The sequence below is a fragment of the Nanorana parkeri genome, unplaced genomic scaffold (genome assembly GCF_000935625.1).
Source record: "Nanorana parkeri isolate BGI_ZX_2015 unplaced genomic scaffold, ASM93562v1 scaffold471, whole genome shotgun sequence".
NCBI classification, from domain to species: domain Eukaryota; kingdom Metazoa; phylum Chordata; class Amphibia; order Anura; family Dicroglossidae; genus Nanorana; species Nanorana parkeri.
This window is the reverse complement of record NW_017306739.1, coordinates 276,066-300,402: the sequence shown is the minus strand read 5'-3', so window position 1 is coordinate 300,402 and position 24,337 is coordinate 276,066. Positions and strand designations below refer to the sequence as shown.

The window sequence follows — 24,337 nt, the reverse complement described above, 5'->3', positions numbered from 1 at the left end:
TATTTACTACATGATGAAGATACAAATGAAAAAGTCTTTCTTCTGATACATTTTGATACAAGTTGTAATCTTTGAACTGGCTTTAATCACACGAGGACTCGTTGGCTTTTACTTGATAATACAACAGAGTTTTCATTAAAAAAAAAAAAAAATTCACTAAGGTTACAATTACCTGAATCCCGTATTTAAATCTTTTTAACTATTTATCTGGATGGGGTGTTGTAATTTAGAGAATAAATTATTGCGGATATATGTCTTACAACACCAATATAATTAAAGGTGATTTTTAAAAATTATTAATATGTTGGCTCTTTGTCTGAGGTATCTCCGCTACTGAGAGGGCTTTATTGCTACATTGTCATGTTGGGAGTTTTTACGTCATTTTCAGGCCTAAAATGTGGAATATAACATGGGTGCAAAAAATGAAAAAAGGGCCTCAGTCATGAAGGGGTCAAACAAAGAGCGTCAGGAAAATATTTATTTTTGTTTAAATTAACAACTGTATTCTGAGCTGGTTTGACCCTCTGAGCTTGCCATATGCCTTCTTCTATTTTTGGAGAGTTGGGGTTTTTGACCAAACAGCGGTCAGAGGAAATCTCCCTCTGACCAAAAGTTCCAGTATCGGGGGTAAGTATCGGAGCATTTAGGCAAGTAACGAGTACTCGACCAAATACTTGGTATCAACAACGATACTAGTATCAGTGCATCCCTAATATATACATAATGCACGGGCCCTAAGAGTGATAGGGGACACTATGATCATGGGAGCCATTATCAATATCTCTACAGTGCAAAGGTCCATTCCCCCCCAGCCTCTACTCTGCTGGTAGATTCTGAAAATGATGTAACCAGGACATACTATATTTATAGACTGTACACCATGCCCCCCTCAGGGCTGAAGAATTAGATTTCAGCACCATTTTATGAATAGTTTAATATTCATTCCCAAATTGCATACATTTGTCCAAAATTTTCTTTCTTCCTTTTGTTTCTTCCAGTCAGACCTTCTCTCTCCTTCTTTTATTAGGCAATCCATAGTATCATATTTACAATGCTACTACTTAATATATTCTAGTTTTATTTTTACCATTCTTATTATAATTGTTTAATCTTCCCCTTTTCCTTATGCTATGTATGTTCAGCCCCACTTAATGGCCATATAGACATTTTTTCCAGCCCCGGGCAGGTCAAGTGTCGTATGGAGTCGAGCGACATCCATGTCCCGTCCAATATAAAGTCATAGAGACGGAACTTCCCTACCTTCAGTAGTCTGCGCATATAGACATTTTTAACCAGTACACTGTAGCAATTGTTATCTTTAATTTTTATTTTGTATGTGCGTATGCCAGCACAGTCATTTATGGTTTACATAAGAGTTGCATGGGTTCCATTTTACTTTTTAAACTATTCATTTGTAATACTTTTACATATCATTTTTGCCTTTTTTAATATTTTTTTTTTCAAGTAGTATATGTATTATATGCTGTTCTCATACACCTGTCAGAGCCATAAATATATTTTTATAGTAGGTTTAATTTCTTTTATTTATATTTGTAATTCTCCATTGTGGTCTTAATTTATCATTGTAGCAAGACTGGCCTATTTTTATATAGTGGCCATTATCAGTTTTTTTTCTTTTATCTCATCACTTGTTTCTTTATTTTGCACTCCATGTGGGCCCTCCTTACCATTTTTTTGACTTGTATTGTAACTGTAATTTCCTCCTTATATGGTAAAGTGCTGCGCAAACTGTTGGCGCTATATAAATCCTGTATAATATTATACTAGTGATAATATCATAATGTGCTGCTATCACTCTACAGTAGCCAATGCTATTAAAAAGTCGGTCTCCACTTACCAGACTTGAGAAAGGGGAAGATTCCCTGAAATGCATTGCCATGGTTAATATGCAACCCATAAGTGTTGCCCAGGAGCAGCAAGGATGCCACTACTTTCCACTGCTCAGCGGGTCCACCATCCTTCTAGTGCAGGCTCTTGATAGGTGATGAACCTGGTTGTTTGTCAATGCATTTCACCTATTTCTAGTAAATTTTATTAATAATAATGCACAAGGTCATTGCGTCCTGTTCTCTTTTTATCTCTATTCAATAGTGTGATTTTGAATCACTGTGTTAACCGTGGTAAACTGATACATCATTTTATGGACATCCTAAGAGAAACATATACCATGCTTGATTTAATTGAAAAATCCAAGTGGAACTAAATTGATATGAGCTCATTAAACATCCTTTATTATTAGAAAAAGTTCTCTTGAAGAGATAAATGTTCCTAAGAGATTGTTATGGAAAAATGCCTTTCCTTAACCTGTTTTATTTATCTAACCAGCTTTCCATATCAGCTATATGATCTGTAAATTTAGGAAATTACATTTTCCTTTTTTATGCGTAATGTATAATTTGCTGGGACTGTTCTCTATTGTTAAAAACAGAGCAGTCATTAACTTTTGACCTGTGTTCATTTGAGTAGAGCAGGTTTGTACAGAAGGAAAAATAATAATAATAAAATAGAGCTGAGATGAGTTTATGTCCTGCTAGTCTGACCTACTTGTATTTATGTTACTTAATATGTTGATGCGTTTGGTTAAAGCCATTATGGTGCTATTATGAGGTTTTAATTCTCAGTTTTTCTTTCTGAAGATGATGCATATTGTGGGCATATTGCCAACAGTGTTTGGCGTTGAGAGGAAAAGCAGGAAAGTGTCTTTTGTCTATGGTGTTTGTGTATTTGCTTTATCAGTGCGGTGCAACAATCTGTCATATCTGAGTTTTACTGTGTCTGCCATCTCTTGGGACTTCAATCTTCAGCTTTGGGTTGTATAGAGGGAAACCTGAGAGACAGAAAGGGGGCTTAATATTTTTAGATGCCTGGGATAATCTGTGTGTTTGGCATTATGCAGATGACAGATTAAATCGTACCAAGTTCTACTCTTCCATACCTCCCAACTTTTCTGCATGAGTTCACCTGTGTATCCAAGGGGGGGGAATGGGAATGATAAGACCATCTCTCATATTTGTGTGCCATTGGCATTACCCTAGTCATAGCCCATTAGAGAGGTTGTTGTTCACACTGACTATACCTCCTGTGACATTTCCAGTCAAGAAAAGCTGAACTTAGATGCACAAGAACAGTATTCAGAATCATTGTTGTTAATCACAGTTCCACCTTTATGCAGGCAATACAGTAAGGAAATGTGTTTAGTTGTTTTACCAGTGCAGCTTTGTCACCCTCAGAGCTGGCCAGCACAGAAATTTACCTGGTATGAATAATGTAATCTTCCTCACGAGTCATACCAGAGTGGCAGCGGGAGCTTAGGGAGTTGAACAAGTGGCTGATAAACTGTTGTAAGGAGGGTTTGGGGTTCATGGAGAACTGGTGACTTTTTGGTAAGTTACTGGCTCTACAAAAATAGACTGCATCTACATGGGAAGGGTGCAGCTTTGCTGGGGAAGAAAATAGTTAGAAGGTTGGAGGAGATTTTCAAATAGGATCTTGGGGGGGAGGGGGATCAGAAAAGTATAAGCCAATGTGGGAATGGTATATAGGAGGTGGGTGGAACAATGGACTAAAACTAGACAACACAGGAAATGCATTGCCTAAGTCCAAGTCACAAATGAGCAATAGTAGAACATTAAACGCTAATATCAAACTAAAGATATGTTCACAAATGCAAGAAGTCTGGCAAACGAAATGGAGGAGCAGAAATCTCTGTTCAAGGAGCAATTTGACATTGTGGGAGTATTGAAAACCTGGTTGGACAGCTCACATGACTGGGCTATAACTATCCAACTGGAGGGATACGCTGATATGTTAATAGCAATTTACAAGTCAAAGATGAATGTTATCACTGACAAGAATTGTGATGGTGCAGAGTCAATTTGGCTGGAGCTTTACATCATTGCATTAAAAACAAAGTAAATTATTGCTGGGAAGACGCTATAGGCCCCATAACATAAGCAATGAATTTGAGTCTCAGCTCCTTTCACAGACTGAAATGGCTGGGTGACAAGGAAATATTATTATGGGTTACTTCAATTACCCTGAAATTGAATGGGCCAATTGAACTGCACACTCACAAAAAGCTTGTCATTTCTTGAACTTATTGCAGGACAATTTCATGTGTCAGATTGTGGATGCCCCAACAAGGAAAAGTATTCTGCTGGATCTTTTAATTACAAACAACATGGAGCTCATTAAAGGTTTGTAAGTTAGAGGCAAATTGGGTAATAGTGATCATGGTGTAATTACATTTGTTGTAAACTACAGAAAAGAGAAGCATGTTGGCATGATATGAACTCTAAACTTCAAAAATCTAACTTCAGTAAGTTGCTGTCCTTACTGCATGCTATTAAAAAGGACCAAATATTCCCAACTGAGAACACTAGAATAAGTGGGAATGTTTCAAGGACATATTAAACTGCATTCACCGGTGTATTCCTATGGGTAACAAAATAAAAGAACACAATTTAAAACTATGTGGCTAAATTCTAATGTAAAAGAAAACCAAACAAATAAGAATAAACAGGCCCTTAAAAAGTACAAATTGGAAGGGGCTAAAACATCATTATAAAAATACAAGGAGAGCAACAAGAGATGCAATTGAGCAATCAGGGCAGCTACAACGGAATACAAAAACATTGTTATAGAAAGTTAAAAAAAAGTTCAAGTACTGTGCATTAAAAGTAAAAAAGTAAGGACAGAATGTCATTGGCCATATAAAAGATGAACATGGTATGTTGGTCACAAATGAAAGGGAGAAGGCAGATTTAATATTTTTTCTCTTCAGTTTTTACTATTGGAAAAAAAAGGGTTTGATAGTCATAGCAGTATTGCCAATAACAATGTACCAAATGTACCTCTTTGGCTGTCGGTAGGTTAGAAGATATGTCCTCCCCTAGAAGATGGTTGCCAGAACCAGACCCTTTTTGCCAGAACCAGACCAGGTTGCCAGAACCAGACCAGACAAACTTTTGTTTGAGAGACGAATGAGTATTGGGTGTTTGGTAAAGCAATCAAAGGGTGAAATTATTAAGACTATTGAATAAAGATTATGTTTAAGCTCTGAATAGATATGGCTACTGCTGATAAGCTGATAAGCTAATTTATGGTGGACTTTTGTGCCATGAGCTCTCCAAGACCTCTTAGGAAAACTAGAACAGGTGAATATTTTATGGCCATCTGATAACAAATGTCCAAGGTTATTCTTCATATGTCAATAGGGTATCCTTTTACTGGTTTGTTGTATGACATTTTATCTTTGGCAATCTGTTCAGATTATTTATGTTGTCAAAGCTTCCAAAATGCAGGTAAATTCTGTTGACCACATATGTGCTTCCTACACTGTATAAAACACTCTATTACAGAAAATGTAGGAGGCACTCTCCTTTGGAGAGTGTTTCCATGCACATGTGTGTCAATAAACTCATTTGTTATTCTACTGTAAGACAAGTGGTCTTGACTGAATTCCACAACAGTTGAGACATATATTTATTGTAACTGTTTATTTATTGTAACTGTTTACCTAGGGATTCTGCTATAGCCTATACCTTGTCAATATATCTAGCACTGGCCCTAAAATTGTACAATTATATTTGTTCAACCTGTATTTATTGTATACAACTGAATCGGATCATTCCAAAGCAGGACTCCATTTCAAGACCGTTTTAACTGGTTAATGCAGTTTATATGGGACTGTTTGGCATAAGGAATTTGGTATACATAGAGCATTTGACAACCAGGGCTGCTCTATACAACACAACTATTTTTAGTAATAATAATGAAATAAAACAAACAATGAATTGACAAAAAAGAAACTTGTATCTCACATTAATGGTCAGAGAAATAATGCTCCCTTACAATGGTGGTTAGTGAAATCCCCATTTACCTCTTATATTGTTGGTCAGTGAAATGCTCTATTACATTGGTGTTCAGTGGAGAAGACCCCATTACACTGCAGTAGTGGGAAGAATACCCCTTACAATGGTGGTTAGTGGGAGAAATGCCCTCCTTATGAGACAGATAGCTTAACAGATCATTGATGTCAGTGGCTACTTATTTGAGAGGCAGAAATCATTCATTTCTGAAGGAACCCCTAGCAACATCTGGAGAAATACTAGGGTTTCACAGAACCCTGGTTGAGAAAGGCTGATCTAAAGTATAGGGGACCATTTCAAGCACTGCACGTCAAATGGAAAATGGTATATTGGGAAAAATTTTACTTGGGCATCAAAATTATAGGCAATGTGTTTAGCGATGGCCATTATAAATATTTGGCAAACTAAATTGCATATGTCAAGATTTTTGCAAATTGACTGCAGTGAGCATTATATTCTAATATTTATGTGTTGTTTAAGTACTTATATGCAGCTACAAGTATTTATAATTAATATCTGCATTGCGATAATTGGAATTATGCTTCTTTAATGGCTGCTAGAGCTATAATTCTTTTCTGTTGATAAAAGAATTCAAACACAAAAGAATAAATAAAAGCTCCTATGGTGAATTTTGCTATTTGAACCTTTTTTGCTTTATGCCACTGGCCTTTAATGATTGACTTCAAGCCTTACAAATGTGTATTGTATTGTTAGTCATAGTGAACATTTTTTTTAGACAGAGCTGAAAAGTAAAGGTAAGATTAAAAGACACTGTTACAAAATAATGTCAAAACTTTTAAAAACAGAGCAATGTAATTTATCAGCTTTACAAAAAACCTTTAAACTGACATATTTCTCTCTCTGTGTTATTGATTTGAATCTGCAAGAACTGCTATGTCTCGCTTCATGATGTATTTTATTCTTTACACACATGCTGACTGGCTTAGGCTTTCTGGGTTATTGAATGCACTTGTCATTAATTAGTGGTAAGCAACCTAGTGGAACATGCAAGCTAGTGACACTAAAATACAAAAGCAGCTTCAGCAAAAACAATTTCTTAATCTAAAGTGAATTAACCCCTTCATGACTGAGCTTGTTTTTAGTTTCTGTTCGTAAATGACTGACACACTTTTGACATTTTTGCTGTGTGATTCTTCCACGTCAGTAATATACTTTCTTACAAAGTGCACCCACACATATTATGTATTGTTTTTTAGAGGACAGATAGCCGATTCTCAGCGGTTACCAGCCTTCTAGTGCAGCAAATAACTCGTCACGCACAGTGTACGTGACGAGTCATTTGGTCCCTTTGTGGCGGGACGTACAGTGTACGTCTCCCGTCACGAAGAGGTTAAAGCTATTTTTTTAAAGTTTTGGATAGAGTGGTCAGAGGCCAGAACCCCTGTCAGGTTTTTACATTTTGTCTCTTTCCCCACTAGGAAGATGCACTCTCCCTATTTGTCCAGGTCACCACTGTGATTAGGATTAAAAATGAAAGAAAATCCAGGTTTTGAGTTGATACCAGATCAAGAACAAATAAGAAATCTTTTAGGGGGACCCTTATTCCAGTGGCAATTGTCTAAGAGGGTATTCCCCTCACTTCCTCCATTATGCTCACTTCCTGATATGTCTGCAGGACAGCAAGTGTTGGGAAACAATTGGCAAAATAAACTTGCAGGGATTTTAACTCTCCCTGCCATTCCAAAATTAAGAAAAAAAAGTTTTGGCTTTACATAAATTCTTATACTATTCTAAAAGGTCAAATAATGTTCAGTGGTCAATCCAAATCAAAATGTCATAACATGATTATGTCTGTGGTTGCCACTTTTTGCCATGGCAAAAATGGATGTCTGGGTGAAATACATAGTAGTCCAATGATAAACAACATATTCTGAGCTGTAAAAGTATTATATTAAATGTAATTGTTATAATAAGGAGGTTTCATACCGTGCATACATAAAAAAAAGGGAAAAAGGACATAATCATCTAATTTAGCAACTACTACTATCAGAGAACAAATACTGTGATACACATAAATATAACACACAACTCACACATGGCCAAACTAAATAATAAATGCATACTGTTCGGCAATAATCAATACTACATTTTAACTTCACTGATCACCATATGTGACTCTGTGGCAAAAATATCATAGCAGGAAAACAAATCATAAAATGTTTTGAGGCTAATCATCCAAACCAGAGATAATTTATGAAAATGCATGACATAATCTCACATTGTAAGAAAGAGGTAGAGCAACTAAATAGGAAACATATTGAGGCGGATTTCACAAAACTAGAGCAGACAGAATCTGGAGCAGCTGTGCATGGCAACAAACCAATCATCTTCTAGCTTTGATTTTTAAAGCTCAACTGAACAAACTGAAGAGATAAGCTAATTAATTGTCATGTAAAACTGCTCTAGATTTTGTCTGCTCCAGTTTTGATAAATTCCCCCCATTATTTTATGCTTCTTATTGTCCTTGGGTGTCACCAGTGCTGGACATCTAGGGCACAGGCTCAGCATCTCTTGCTGGGTGCCCTTGGTTGTTACCGTGGTGTTTTCTTTTAGGCTAAGCATGTCGGCTGCCTCTGTACTGGCACTCCCCACCGATCCTGTTAATTTAGAAGCATTTCCCTATACAGGGACACTTGCTGTTCCTTCTCAGCACATGGCCACACCAAATCACAGGTGCATATTCAGGAGGACAGTGAGTAACTGTGGGGGCTGCATTGTATGTATGCATGGAGAGGGCATGTGTGAGGAGTCGGGGACTGGGGCGCTGATCGGAGTTCTGAAGTGCAGGGGGCTGCATTGCATGTATCTATAAGGAGAGAGGCAGTGGACTGCATTGTGTGTGTGGAAAGGGCAGTTGGCTGCAATGAATGTGTGTGGAGGGGCAGTGGGCCTACATTGTCTGTATGTGTGGGGGGAGAAGGAAGGTGGCACTAAATGCGAGTGTGAGGAGGGGGAGCATAGGACTTCACTGTATGTAGTGAGGGGCAGCATGGGGGTGCATTGTATGTATGTGTGAGGGGGCAGCAGGGGGCTACATAGTATGTATGTGTGAGGGGTAGGAGTGCTTCATAGTATGTGTTGAAGGAGCAGGGGGGCTGCACTTTTTGTGTCAGGAGGTACTGTTGCTGCATTGAATGTAATTGGGAAAAGGTTGGGGGGGCTACATAGTGTGTGAGTGTACAAGGGCTTCATTGTATGTAAAGGGGTGGCATGGGGCTTCATTATATGCGAATGTGAGAAGGGGTGCAGAGGTGAGTAATAGTGCAGGAGCAATAGTGGGAGAGTGCTGTGTTTAGCATGGATGGGGACATTAAGTTGTTTTCTCATTCTTCCCACAGGGTAGACATGTGTGACCAGCTTTACTGTTGAATGTTACATAATTATGGAGGCTGCACTCCTTATGTATATTTGATTGTATGTTTCATACTCCTGACCACTACACTTTGTACATTATATTCTGCTGACCCCTGCACTTTAAATGGCATTAGTAATTATATACTACCCATAGTATTAATTGTATTGACTATTTTAATGACATTCTTCTTTAAGGGGTAAGGAAACATTCCCCCAAAGCTTCCTTATCCTTTTGCCTCCATCACCCAAGTTTGTCTAGCTGCCTCCACCCCCCTCCAAATCACCCTACTAATCTAGATAACACTCCAAGACCGATGGCATTGTTTAAATACCTCTACTGGCTTCTTAAAGGAGAACTATGGGGTCAGTGTTTTTCCCCATAGTTCTCCTTAGGGTAACGGGAGGACACAAGCTAGCGTCCTCCCGTTACCCTAAGCTCAGTATACCAGCCCCTCCCCCTGTCACGGCAGAGAGCCGTGACAGGATCGAGAGGTGAGCGAACGCCGGTATGTGTTCGCTCACCTCCCGATCTACTGAGCCGACCTGTGACAGTCTCATTGTCACAGGTCGGCTAGAACTATGAGGTGAGTGAAAAGCACTCACCTCATAGTTCTCCTTTAATCTATGGTACATACCTGCGCAGTTCGGCCCTATAGACTTCTATGAGGCCAAAGGATAAGGTAACTTTGTGCCCTTTAAGCTATGTCTCCCTGCTTGAATACAGTTCTAGAAGTTCCACACTGATGATAATAGTGCAGAGGCTGAAAACAGGAGCCACTTACTTATAGTATGAATTAATTAAAGTTTGATTTATCCTGCAGTCTCGAGAGCTCTGGATAGACTTTTTTAAGATCTTTCAGGGCCACTGGATAAAAGCACTTTCATTCATTCATACTATCAGCAAGTGGATCAAGCACTTTCAGCATGAACAGTGACAGCTGCAGGGGGAGCTGGAAGACAGTAAGATTTACCACTCCTGGAAGCATCTGATTCCTATTCATTTTGCAGAACTTATAAATAAAGGAAAAAGCAACTAATTAAAATTTAAATAAAAGCAATTAAATAAAAAATCTTGAACTGGTAACATTGTTGGTTTAAAGCATATTTTGTGGGTACAAAGACTGTGGCATACTGTATGTGTGCTGTGTATACAGCGAATAAGCTCAATTCTTATTTAACTATACCCTTTTATGCTGTTCCCGCTGTTGGTGTAGTGTCACCACACCCACCATGTGTGCTACATCATGCTTGCAGCTACAGTATCAAGGGGTGCCCCAGATCTTGCACAATGCTAGCAATGGCACCGTCATTGCCCCATCTTTCTTTTTATAGCTTACTTTTAGTCTGTCTGCCTATATCTTGCATTCTACAGCTTGGTCAAAGCTATATATACCATAGTGTAGTGGATTATATATAAAAGTATATCAGTAAAGCTGACCATACACTGCTTAGATTTTCGAAATAACTTTTGTACCAAAGATCTTTCCTTCCACTTTCTATTAGTTGAATGGGTTGAATCAACGATCGATTTCGACTGTAGTGATGAAAAGGAGCAGGATGGAAATTGTTCTCGAATAAACAAAATTCTAACAGTGAATGTGGTTTGCTTTCAGAAAACTCCATTCGTTCTAAAATCAAATGTTAAAATCAGACAAAATTTTAATCGAGATTTGTCAAATGTGTGATGGCATTATTAGGTGGTAAAGAAAAATCTTTTGTACGAAAGTTCATTTGGAAATTTACTAGTGTATGGCCAGCTTAAGGCTTGATACTGCCCTTTCCAAGCGGTACACATATCTTTTCTCATGTGGAGTAGCTTCTCTTTGGTGGGCCACTTCCTGTAACTTACTGCCTCTTAAGGTCAGTATAAAGGTAGTGATCTCCTGTCTCTATTTTTTTAATCTATTGTTATATCTTTAAAGTGAACTTGTCATGAAAGAAGTATGGAGACTGGCATTGCTGATCATGTTTGTTAGAAGTATGACTGCTAACATTGCAACAGCTGTGCACAAAAGAACAACGCCTTCTCCTTGTGAAATACTGATTTTATAAAACTGGATAAAATTATATACTCACAAACATAGTCTATATATCAGGCATTCAGAACAAACATTCCAGCTAGTGGACTTTGGTCAGCACCATATATTGAGCTATCAATTGCTCTGATGAAGAGGTATATCCTTTGAAATGCATCAGCAAGGCTTCTTCTCACATTCTGGAAGTCTGATAGTCTGTATATCATGCATTCATTTTCAGCTATGTTTTTGAGTACATATTTATGTCCAGTTTTTTATTGCCAAGTAAAACAGTATTTCACGAGGAGAAGGCACTGTTCTTTTGTTATTTTTTTGTATGTGCTTTGTGGCTTCCCAATTTGTTACTGAGCAGCAGCTCCCTATGTGTGGTGTTATTCGTCTTGGATTACTCCTTCCAGTGTTGCATTGAGACCCCCATCAAACGCTGACAGATTGGAAAATATGTATCGCAACAGCTGCCACTAATGCCTATCAGTTCCTGAGTACCTAGTCCCAGAGACCTATACTGTAGTTTGCATGCTACAGACTCTATAACTGAGCAAAGATTTTTAATCAACTGCAGGTCAAGAAGTTTCAAAAGAACTTTAGTGTTCACTTCAGCAAGCCACATTCTCCCAAATCTAATAAATTGCTTGCCACTGATATAAACCCTACAATTACATTTACAGCACTTGTATTTCTAATAAAATACCTAATAAAGATTTAGAAATACATAATGAAAATATACCGTACAACACAGTGAGAATGAAAATGCTCATAATGAAGATGATGATTTAGAAATCATTCACGGTACCCCTTTATTCAGTGTAATTACAGTTGACAGCCATGATTTTAAGCTTGAATGAAAATGTATCATATATAAATTAACATTTTTGTAATTCTGCAAGGCCACAGACACCAATTTTTGACGTGTATGAATTTTTCATTGTCAACTAAAATTAAAAAATAAAAACAGGACATTATTAATTGAACTGATGACCCTTGAAACAAAAATCTATTTATATTTATGTTGAACAAAGTGTCAGTGACAGCAATAATTGCTTCATGTATTGATTCATACATCTGACAAAATAAAAAATAAAAGCTTCATTAATTCCTTTAATTTCAGTATATTGTATTTCTTATTAAATTGGTTATATGCTAATCATTTTGATTACTAAAATGTAAAAGCATCTGTGTGCAAATTTAATGAATTGTTAGTTGTTATTATTATGAAAGATTAAACATTATTTATCAATATGGCAATTATGATTTAATAAACATACATGCCACGCTTTTTTCATCTTAAAAAGTGTAATGGCAAAGTAAATAAAAATAAAGAGGATATGTTAATATATATCTGTCTGGATGTTGTATGGAAAATTGGATTGGATAGGTAACCACTCTGAGTGGTTACTAATCAGATTCAGGTGACAGTTGTCCCTTTTTGCAGTCACACGAAATGGTTATGGTGGTCCAATGACAGGTTTTCCTTTCTTTTTATGCTGCCTGCATTTCAGTTTTAATTTAGATGTGATAACCTGTACATGCTGAATAGTTTGTTGTGTGGCAGGTAGCCTTGCTTAGTCCTGGAGCCTGGGATGGAACAAGAGGTATTCATATGTCTCATTCCATATTATATATCCCAAAAATAAGATTATTCCTCATCTCAGGATTGTGGGTGGATCTATGTAAATAGATTCCTTTTGCTCTATTAGCTAACTGTACTTTACATTCAGATCCAGTGGTATATAGCACAGATAAACCAGTAGATGTACTGTTAGCCAATTGTGTTAGCTCATTTTATTTCCTTCTCACCATACCCTTCTGGGTGATACTTCCTCATTGGTCCCCAAGCCCTACACCATAGAAGTCAATGTTTAAATATACTGCAATGATGATGGCTAGCAAGCCTAAAACATCTTTATGCAGTTTGAAATAAATGGCTCTGTAATATTAGTATTTACTAGCACTATGGCACAGCAGTTCTAGATGTACAGTTAGGCAATGGAGTGAAAAGAAATTATTTACATGGCTCCACCCACTATTCCAGAATGAGGAAAATTCTGTTTATTTTTGGGAAATGTGATAGAATGAGACACATGAATACCTTCTGTTCAAAAAAGGTCTACTGTGCAATCTTTAAATAAGAACTCCAGGATATTTTGAATTAACCCTTGCAGTGGCAATATCCCTGTCCTCCAAGGGGAAAGTGCTTGTTTGTGTCTAGTTGCTAAAATAACAAAGATTCACTCACCCAAGGTTTGGAGCCAACTAGCGATCACGACACTCCCTGCAGCCTGTCCCCTCCTCTTCCACAGATTAAAATGTTCCTCAGTGTCCTTACATCAATGCCCAGTGTATAGATATGATGATTTACTGGATCTTAGACTGCTGCAAAGGAGGGGGAGAGACATTGCAGGAACTGATCTAAGAAGAAGCAAGCTCAGCAGTTTGGGTAAGTATATCTTTGTTTTTTTAACCTAGACACAAACGACAGTAAACCCTTGCAGTGTGGGGGTAGCACCACGGTAAGGGATAATACAAAAATCCTGCAGTTCTGCTTTAAACCCTTGTCTTAAGTACCTGTTTTTTAAAATCTTATACATTTTTAAACTAATTGTTAATATTTGTTTAAGTATATGAAATATTTATTTTACAATAAACATTTACTATGGGGTGCCTTCTACACCCCCCTAAAGTTACCTTGTCATATGTTTGCACTGAGGTAAAAAATGGCAACAATAAGCAGACCTCTCATTTTAAAGCTAAGAAAATGTAGATAAAGGGTAATTGCTGTTGTAAAATATATAATGTATTATGTATGTGTAAATTGGCTTCTACAGTTTTATCTAATCCTAGGTAGACTACAGATTTTAAAAAGCTCTCCAGGCTGCCACGTTAGACCTAGATAATATTATTAATAAGAATAATAATATTCTGTAAATATAAAAATAATAAACATTGTGCTATTTCTCATAGCACTTCACAAAGAAAATTATACGAAAGTGATTAACACCAGCTATGAATGATAAAAAATTGTGTATAAACAATTTGATAGTGAAACATAAACAATAAAACATCAAGAGCAAGATCTGTATACTACAGCAAAAAGTGCCTTGCCTGTATAACTTTACAATCTAGAGACAATTTTAGACATAAATATCAATAAAATGAATATCTAGGACAGAAAGTAAAGAAGCAAACATGACCTATTTTTAATAATGATTACAGATTATGCATAAGCACCCGACAACTCCACACAGCTAAATTAGTAGGACTGGAAGAGCTGAATAATCAGGGGCTTACTTTTTTAGTCTCAATGCCATGTAAATTATGCAAATTTTTGAGACTAACTGTTAGCTTTTTAGATCCTATTAATTCTAATGCCTTATGACAGTTACACTGTTAATGTGCTTTTTTACTTTCATTTCCATTACATTTATATCAGGCGTTTTCATTAGGTGTCTAAAATACTTAAAAGAAAGACACTTGAATTCAATAGGTCAATGGAATATGGAAAGTTAGAATCTAGTAAAAGTTTAACTTTTACTCATTGTAAAAGAAGAATACAGGAAATAAAATTTTAGTTTCCCCCCTAGATTCAGTCTGATATGGAGTTTCCATGGTCAAAATAATAATATAGAATGTTCAAACTTTTAAGAGGAAGGAGTACTAGATAATGGTACTGTATTTAAAATAAAATGCTTACTTAAAAGTAAAAAAAAAGAAAGAAAGATTTGGATGTTGGACTTCTAGAAAATGGCTGCTGCATTGGGTGGGTTCTGTGTTAATGTAGACCATCTACATTAACACAGAACCTATGGGAGTCTCAGTGTTTGGTTTCTCTCTTTCTCTCGCCTAGAAGTGTGCACCTCCTCCCTCTTCCCCCAGGAACACACATAATGCACAAAGCAGTGAGACCAGAGCCCCCTCCCCCCAATGCACACGTACTGTAGGTGCTAACAGACTCACTCTGCAGCATGTCACAACGCATGTGCCCTGTGTTGTGGTGCTCTGAGGTAAAAAAAAAGTACACGTCTGTTTTTTTTCCTGTTTCTATGCATTGCCAGCCTATTCTTGATTAAATGGCTGCTTTAATGCAACACACCTTGACCTCTATGCAGCAGTGTACCACAATGGAGCAATATAGTGTGAAGGGGACCTTAAAATTTGGATCTGCACTGCTGACCAAATGATGTGTGAACTATGAGGACTTTGGATGTTGCTTCGTAAAATGGCAAGTGGAATGCGCTTTCCATATGTTTTAAGAAACTTCCAGTTTATTAAATCTGAGCTACTATATTAAATTATTAAAATCTATCAAATATGTTTTAAAGCAGTTCAAAGCTTATTAAAATGAAAGGTTTTATTGTTAAAAGAATCATCATGCAATACACTGAGTGGCCAGATTATTATGACCACCCCATTAGTACTTCGTTGGTCCACGAGATGACTCCACGAGATGACTTCGTTGGGCCGCCTCGTGACTCCATGAGATGTTGAAAGGTGATGCGAGGAATCTGACACTGCACTGTTGCCCTTCTGTTGTCTTGTACCAGTCTTGCCACTCTCTGTTCTGCCCTAACATTGACTAGTCGCTGACGGCTACAATTCGCACGTTCAGACCCAGAGTTTCGGCTGACAGTCCAGTCTTTAAACACTTCAACAACAGCTGCTCTTGAACATTTAACGAATTCTGCTGTTTTGCTGATATTGCTCCATGGCTTGAGCGCCAACAATCATCCCACATTCAAAGGCTGTTAAATCGCGTTGTTTTCCCATATCTTCAGAAAAAAATCACTTCTACTGTCGTGGTAAACAACCTGCTTCCCTATTTATAATGTTCTGGCCCTCTAGCAACTTCAGCGTGAAATTATAGCTAATTATAGCTCATTTGCACTGTAATTTCTGGCATTGCAGCTCACACCACCAACCTCCCCACCCAACCTCTGCTGCTGGCTTGAAAGACGGCATCTGGAGGTACAAATGACAGCTGCTCTTCTCCTTCACATCACCCTACACACCTATCTACCATTGCAGCTGACCCATAACTTTTTCCCCCTGCACCATGCCTGAACACCAACCCCCACTCTCACCAATGCATCTGACCCCCACCCTCTTCCTCCTGATCTCATCACCTTTTTCACATGCCCCCTTTCAGTCACCACAGGACCAATGCTCATTCTTGTGGTTACTGTAACAATGTGTACTTCTTTGTTCTCCACCACTGCAGTGATGTGTCCTTCTGCCCTGTCATAAAAAAGTTCTAACCGTTCCTAATTTAACTCAAAATTATAAAATACAGTTTTTCTCTGAAGTTCAAGGCTTTAACTAGAACATCTACAGTACATTTGCATTTCTATGCCTTGAAGGCACTTACCCTGTAAACATTATTTTGTTCTAGCAAAAACTTCCAACTCAAGTAGGTCACCTCCACCACTACTTTAAAACCATCAATTTATAACATTTTTATCCCAAATAAAAACATAAAGCTTGCCACATGAAAAAAACAGTTACACTGTTTAACACAAGCATGACTGGAAGCAACAACATTTAATTGTTAATTCAAAGGGTTCAAACAATATTTATGTAGACTGCATAGATAGTCCTACTGAAATAATAAAAAATACATTTATTTATATTACTTCACAACTTAAGGTACAATAAGAATGTTTCTTATGTAGATATGCTATTATAGTAAACATTGTATTTAAACTTGAAAAATAAATAAAATACAGGATAAATGAATAATGTACTGCAATCAATAACAGAGAAACTATTTCACAGATGGTACCTAATGCATGATGTGAAACTTGAACAATATGTACCTGAGAGTAGCCGATTATGCCTCCATTTTCATCCAGCACATTAAAATTAATGATCGGACCCTGCACATCATAAGTCCTAACCCCTGTACTGGTATAGACTTGTATTACAGGTTCTCCATTAGCATAACGTAGAGCAGACAGCACAGAGTAGGTGTAGCTTGCCAATTCATGAGTATGATTTCTAATTTTCTCCATTCCTCCTACAAAATAAATACATATTCACTTAATTTCTATTTTCATATTGAGAACATTACATTTATTAATGTTTTATCACATAAGGTAAATTTAGTTCCTGAAGCAAGCATTCTGCTTAGCAGCACATAAAAAGAAAAGGCAGGGCTTAAAAAAATGGAGAAAAAAAACCCATACGCTCATATATTTTATATACACATAAACATTCAAAATATTGAACATATCAGACATGTCTGTGATGCAATTTGAAAAATGTATTGCACAACTAGAAATCAGCAATATCATATCTGTGATCTGGTAAGTGATTTAATGGAACGATGCTGGTATAGAAAATGTGAGGGAGAATGGATTTATTTCTTTATCAGTGCAGGATAGATAAATTGGCGCTTTTATTTTTCTACTGCAAAGGTAAAATAATATTGTATTAATGTATTCCAAGATCTAGATGGAGGCTTGCTTAACTGCAAATACTCTATTTTACCAAAATGTTGTATTGACTTTTGTAAAGAGGGTCCCTTTGTCCTGCTTCAAGACAAACAGGCAACACACAAAAACTACTATTGCAGGGGTGCCTGAAATTCATTTTGTTTCTCATTGCAAAAATCTGAAAAGGTAGCCAGCCAGTCACAGAAGCAGGAAATAGATTTTCTGTGTAAATTCTGCAAAACAGCAGAACACCCTCATGATGCTGTTTTGCAAAGAAGTGATGTTTAAGCATTTAGACAATTTTAGAAAAACAGCCAAACACTGTTGGGAAACAAACATTTAGCTACAGCTTGGTAATAGACAGCTTGGTCATGAAGAATAAGAACACCTATGTTTACACATATTTCTTTCAAAATAAGGTCCAGACCCTTCTGCTCCTGCATCTTGGTATTATAATGATACAACATGAACCTTAAGCCCCTTTCACATGGTCCAATCAGGAGGGGATCTAATGCACCTTTCCTGGAAATTAAATTTTGACCATTTTCAAGGCAAATAGGCAAGGGATTGTCAAACAAAGGGCATAGGGAGCTGCCATGGAGGATATGTAAAAGAGAGTCCTCCTTTTTATGCACGTTAGGAAAAACACCAATCCTTTGTAATACATGCTTGGAAGATGCCATTAGGCTTTGTTAGAGAACAGTTCAATTCTCACAGACAGCACTAGCAGCATTGTATTCTGGAATCACATATTTAGTATATGTAACAGATTATTTTACTTTTACATTATTGCTTGACTTAAATAAAGCAGCAGCACCCCAATCTGATTAATTTCAACTTGATAAAAAGGCTTCTTTAGGTAGTTTTGGCTTTGACACCTGATTTGTTTATAGCACTAATAGGCCAGGGATTGAGCAGTGGAAGTAGCAGCCACAACAGATCTAAAAGCTATGGGAAGGTTTACGCTTTCAAAAGAGACTAAAGCTGAAGCCCCTAACTTCATACCAATTGCCAATCAGTGGCAAAATAGTTTCATAATATAGCTATTGTTCTTTTTTCGCAGTATCACACTGAATTGTCCTAAAAGTTTAATAAAATGCATAAATGCAGCTCAATTGCATACTGGCCAAGCTATGGTCAGTGGTCCAGCCTGAACACACAAAAGTCCATGGGGTCTTCAGTTTGAAGCTAGTCCACATATGCCCTGGACCCCAGCACTGCCTGTGACTGCTGCCAGTGGCTAGGCCTGTCTAATGCACTCTTTAAGACTTTAAGGCTCTAATGCTTTAAAAGTTTACCACTGCTTCTCTTTTCAGAAACCTGAGAATCTGAGGCACATTGCCCATGAAAAGAGAAGTAAGGAGGAGAAGAGTGTAGGCCTTTTGCTGCCAACCAGTATCATTCATGTGCTGCTCCCTCCCAGCATTGTGATACATAATCATGTGTCTCCTCATGCATGTGGTACTCGAATGACTGGTACATTTACCATGCTTGATATTATTATTATTATTATTACATAGTATGTATATTGGGGGATAGTCTGTGTAGTGGAAGGCCAATGAGGAGGGAGTTACAATAGTCAAGACGAGAGATAACAAGGGAGTGGATGAGTAGTTTTGCGGTTTCTTTGGTGAGGAAGGGGCATTTTTTTGAGATGTTATGAAGGTGAAGGTGGCAGGATTTGGATAGCGATTGGATGTGGGGAAGAAAGGTGAGGTCCGAGTCAAGGATGACACCTAGGACATTGGCATGAGGGGAGGTTTGGATAGTTGTGTTATCAATCTCAACTGAAGTGTTGGGGGAAGGTGCACGGGGTGGAGGAAATATCATGAGCTCAGTTTTTGAAAGGTTGAGTTGTAAGAAATGTTGTGACATCCAGATGGATATGTCAGTTAGTAGATTAGTGACACGCAAGGACACTGAGGGGGAGAGTTGTGGAGTGGAAATATACATTTGAGTGTCATCGGCATAGAGATGGTATTGCAAGCCATGTTAGGTGATTAGTTGACCAAGGGAGGAGGTGTAGATGGAGAAGAGGAGGGGTCCAAGGACAGAGCCTTGGGGGACCCCTGCAGAAAGAGGAAGAGGAGGGGAGGAGTTAGAATTGTAAGTGACACTGAAGGAGTGCATAGATAAGTAGGAGGAGAACCATGAGAGAGCAGAGTCTTGTAGGCCAAGCGTGTGGAGTTTTTTGAGGAGCAGCGGGTGGTCAACCGTGTCAAAAGCAGCCGTTGTTTTTAGCGGTTATTAGGTCATTGGTGAGTTTTAGGAGGGCGGTTTCAGTGGAGTGTTTGGGGCGAAAGCTGCACTGAAAGGGGTCCAAAAGGTTGTTATTAGCGAGGTGGCAACTCAGGCGGTTGTAGATAAGGCATTCTAGTAGTTTAGAGGTGAATGGGAGTAAGGAGATAGGTCTGAAATTATTGTGATATACTACACTGCAGTTGGCAGCAGATGTGTTGAAAAAGGTCCAGATTTCTGAGCTCTGCAGAGTTGGCCTCTGGGGATAGCACTGTCCCTGGACCAAATCCTACCACACTGCTGTTGTGCTCCACCTTACTTCTCCTTGCCAGTTTGAAGGCCAACAGTGGAATTAGCTGTAAAAGAGCAAGAACTTCGTGCATTTGCAGTTCCTGCAATACGCTGCACCTAGGAGGAGGAAAATGAGGAATGCTTAGTTGTCCACCCAAAGAGAAGGCAGGCATATCCTTCTTCTCATAGGTGCAAACTGACCACAGCTTTGTCCTGGAGGTGCAGAACTTGTTCACCCCCTACTAGCTACGTGTGAAGGACCTCGGCCTCATCCTTTAACCATTCCAGACATTATGAATACACAAAATTACCTAACTTTATTAGCAATATAACAATAGAGCAATTGAGGACGTGGTGCTTTGGTGCACTTAAAAGAGAACTATGGGGTTAAGGCTTTTCCCCATAGTTCTCCTTAGGGTAACGGGAGGACACAAACTAGCGTCCTCCCGTCACCCTAGGCTCAGTATACCGCGAGCTGTAGCTTGCGGTATACTGAGACGCTGCAGTATACCGCGAGCTGCTGCTCACGGTATACTGAGACGCCGCAGCTGAAGCGGATCCCGACAATTGTTCCGGGATCCACCCAGCTGCGTGACTGACAGCTGGCTCTACCTATCTAGAGGCAGAGCCAGCTGTACCCGCAGAGAGCCGTGACAGGATCGAGAGGTGAGCGAACGCCGGTATGTGTTCGCTCACCTTCCGATCTACTGAGCCGACCTGTGACAGTCTCATTGTCACAGGTCGGCTAGAACTATGAGGTGAGTGAAAAGCACTCACCTCATAGTTCTCCTTTAACAATCTGATGATTTGGTGCACTAGGCTGTGCCACAGTAGTATGCGGGGATGTGCTGCAAAGGTTCAAGTTTACGTTGTTCACTTCAAAAAAACAGACCATAGCAAAATTATATTGAAATAAAGTATACCTTACTTAAAAAAAATAACAAAAACACTAAACTGTTACACTAAAATCACAAACATGATCTAAAGCCACAAAAACCACAGTGGAATTAATTGTAATGTAGTACAGCACAAAACTATACATAGCACTGTATAACTCTGTATAAAGCACCACAGACAGATACTGGTTTAACATTTGTCAGCATGTTGCTGAGCTGCCATGTGTTTCAAAGGCCTGCCTTTGTGAACCTTTTCAGTTCCTGAGCCTTCCTGTGCATCTGCCCCTGCCTGGACTATGCAGTCCATAAATGCTACTCTAGGTACACTCTCACAAGATGGTCCTCCTGATCCCCGGGCACTATTCTGTATTGATGCTGGAACTTTACAGACACCATCAGGTGGGATATCTATCTGCCACTGCTCACAGAAGACCTTGTAACCTCTGGATGAATCCTAGAGTTCCACAGAACTATGGTTGAGAATAGCTACTCTAACGTGATTGAAAAGGAATGATTACACTGTGAACAGGTCAACAAACTAACAATTTTGTCAGCTGCGGGCCATATGGATAGAAAACAAAAATAACGAGCAAGGGTTCCTAAATGCATTTAAATGGTGCCGTTTTAAAATTTGGCGGGAGTATACATTCAATAAGGCAAGAAAACAATGTACAAGGTGTAGAAACCCATAGCAACCAGTAAGAAATTGCTTCCACTAATTTGGCTTTACCAAACCTAAAATATGTTTTTGTTTTTTTTTAACGTATATATTTACTAATGCTTGTATTATCTTAAATAAGCCTTGATATATTGTTGACAACATTAATTTGCACTGTTTTTACTGAGTGTCTTGTTTTGTCTGTGGAATGTGTTCATCATTCTTGTTGTACAATTAAGTGAGCAGCATAAATAAATCATGAGAGAACATGCTGCCTCAGTATGTCACCAATGATATTCATCTCTTAAGTTGTACTGTTTTGACTGCCTTTAGTACAACAAAACCAGAGGCATATCATATGCTCTGTCACAATAATCCTTATTCAAATGCCATATTGAGCTTCACACGTTTTCATTTCTAAAGAACATCATTCTTCCCTTAATTCATTTTGATTTGTTAACTTTTATATGCAGAATATCCATGACACAGTTGCTTATTGTTATTTGAAGGTTTGAGAGCAGATGCAGCATAGCACAAATTAGCATTTCAAAGTCAGTTAATAAAAGCAAAGAATAAAGGTGTGTAAATCAGTACCAATTCACTTTTAAAAAATATTCTTATTTAACCACTTGACAATTAACAAGGTCCCCTTTACATTCTTCTTATTGCAAAATGGTCTTTTTTTATCATCAAACGACATTAATTTTCATAAAAGCAATAAATACCATTAGGAATGTGAGTGTGAAAAATAAATAAACTTTTCTAACAAATTACACATTTTTCCGAGGTCATCCCTTGACATTAGAGAAAAAAGGGTGTTTTGTTTTATATAGAAAACACAACAAAACCGACAGCATTAAGACCATGCAAAACTGGTTACTATATTAGGAGTCTGTGTGGTTAAACTTTATATGTTCTAAGACAATATTCCTGGGGAGAGGTCAAAAGTGAACTCACTGCCAAACAAAAAAATGTATTGGGTACTTTGGGTATTAGTTTTGACACACTATTAATCATACAAAGAGAATGACCACTTTTGAGCAGATATTTTCTTTATTAATTGATGTTCAGTACTAACCCATTTTATTTTCTTACGCAGCCAACCATGAAATATTGCATATTAATATTTTTATATTTACCACCTGCAACCAGCAGATGCAAGGCTAAAGGCAGATGAGTCAGCATCTACTAAATCTACTGTGCTAAGAACAGCTGGCGTTACGAACAGATCTGAATAGCAAGATATCAATCTTACACACACACAGCTGATTGACTCAGAGGAGGAAAACATATCCCCCCCCTCTCCTAGTAGAGATTGCACCATCTGGATTATTAATTTGCAATAGCAATCAAAGAGTGCAGAACCAGTGTTCTGCTTACTAATTAGAGTATTGTGGTAGCTTCCTATATTATTATATTTGTACATTATTATTTGTAATATAAAGATTTTAGATCAATAATGAACATTCTTTAGAAAACATTCGTTTATACATTAGCAAATATAATAAAAAAGTAAAAGGAAATTGAAAAGAGACCATTATGGCTTCCTATTAAGTGGTATAAATGTATTGTTAGATAAAAGCCAGTAAAAAGCAAAAGGAGAAGCAGGGATGCACTAGTGATGTAATGCTTGGTGGTGGGAAGGGGCACATTGATCAGGGATCTGACAGACCCACAAGTGTTCATTTGTGAAAATTATTGCCGCACCTCTGACACGGCAAGAAAGTGAAAGTGGAATTCACCAGAGATTTTAATGGGGAGAATTGTATTTTCTAAAGCTGTAACAAATAATACTTTCTAAGGGTGGTCAAAGAGGGCCAGATTGTTCTGTTTTCTGATTAAAGCATTAGGCCCAGTATTACCTTGATAACAAGTGCCTCCAGCTGTCAATGGCTTCTATTGTGAAACACAAGCATTTTGGAACCTCTGGCCTCATCTGAAATTACCCAGGAAGAGTGGTTATTGTACATCTTGAGGGCCTACAGCTCTGATGAGAAGAACACAAGTACCTTTACAGCATTTGCTAGTTGTTTGTTTCACAAATTTAACACTCCCACAATCCTAAACCTCTTATGGACCAAAGCAATTTTTACACTTTAGGGGGCAGGAGGGGGAATTTTTCATTTGTAGGGGGCTCTGCCTGGTGAGCTGTGACCTTCTCATCACATGCATGTATTATATGTATCCTATAGATCTCTGATGCCCAATACATGGTCCATCAGCTCTTTCTGTGCGGCCTGCTGTGTGGGCATTTTGCAGAGTGGCAGCAAGATGACAAGTGCTGGGATGTTCTCTGCAATCCCACACCTGGCACTAAGAAAAATCTTACACTGACAGGCGAAGTGTAGTGCAAGTATATTCCTGGGTCAACATCATCAGGTATAGAGCAGCAATGAAGTGAAGTGTATGATCTGTTAAGTAAATAACCCAACCGCTGATGCAGGGGTTGAGGTTAAAAGCAATGTCAATGCACAGAGTGGCACAGCATTGCCACTGACAAACAGTCAAGGTCATGGTGGGGTGT

General features: G+C 38.1%; 1 protein-coding gene across 1 annotated transcript in view; it reads right to left on the bottom strand.

Moving 5' to 3' along the window:
- The window catches only part of MOCOS (molybdenum cofactor sulfurase), a 314,243-nt gene that overhangs the window by 119,607 nt on the left and 170,299 nt on the right, over nucleotides 1–24,337 (bottom strand). Inside the window, exon 6 of the mRNA XM_018560663.1 lies at nucleotides 17,113–17,312. Within this exon, the coding sequence (XP_018416165.1) occupies nucleotides 17,113–17,312 (200 nt within the window). The remainder of the gene's footprint in view (nucleotides 1–17,112; nucleotides 17,313–24,337) is intronic.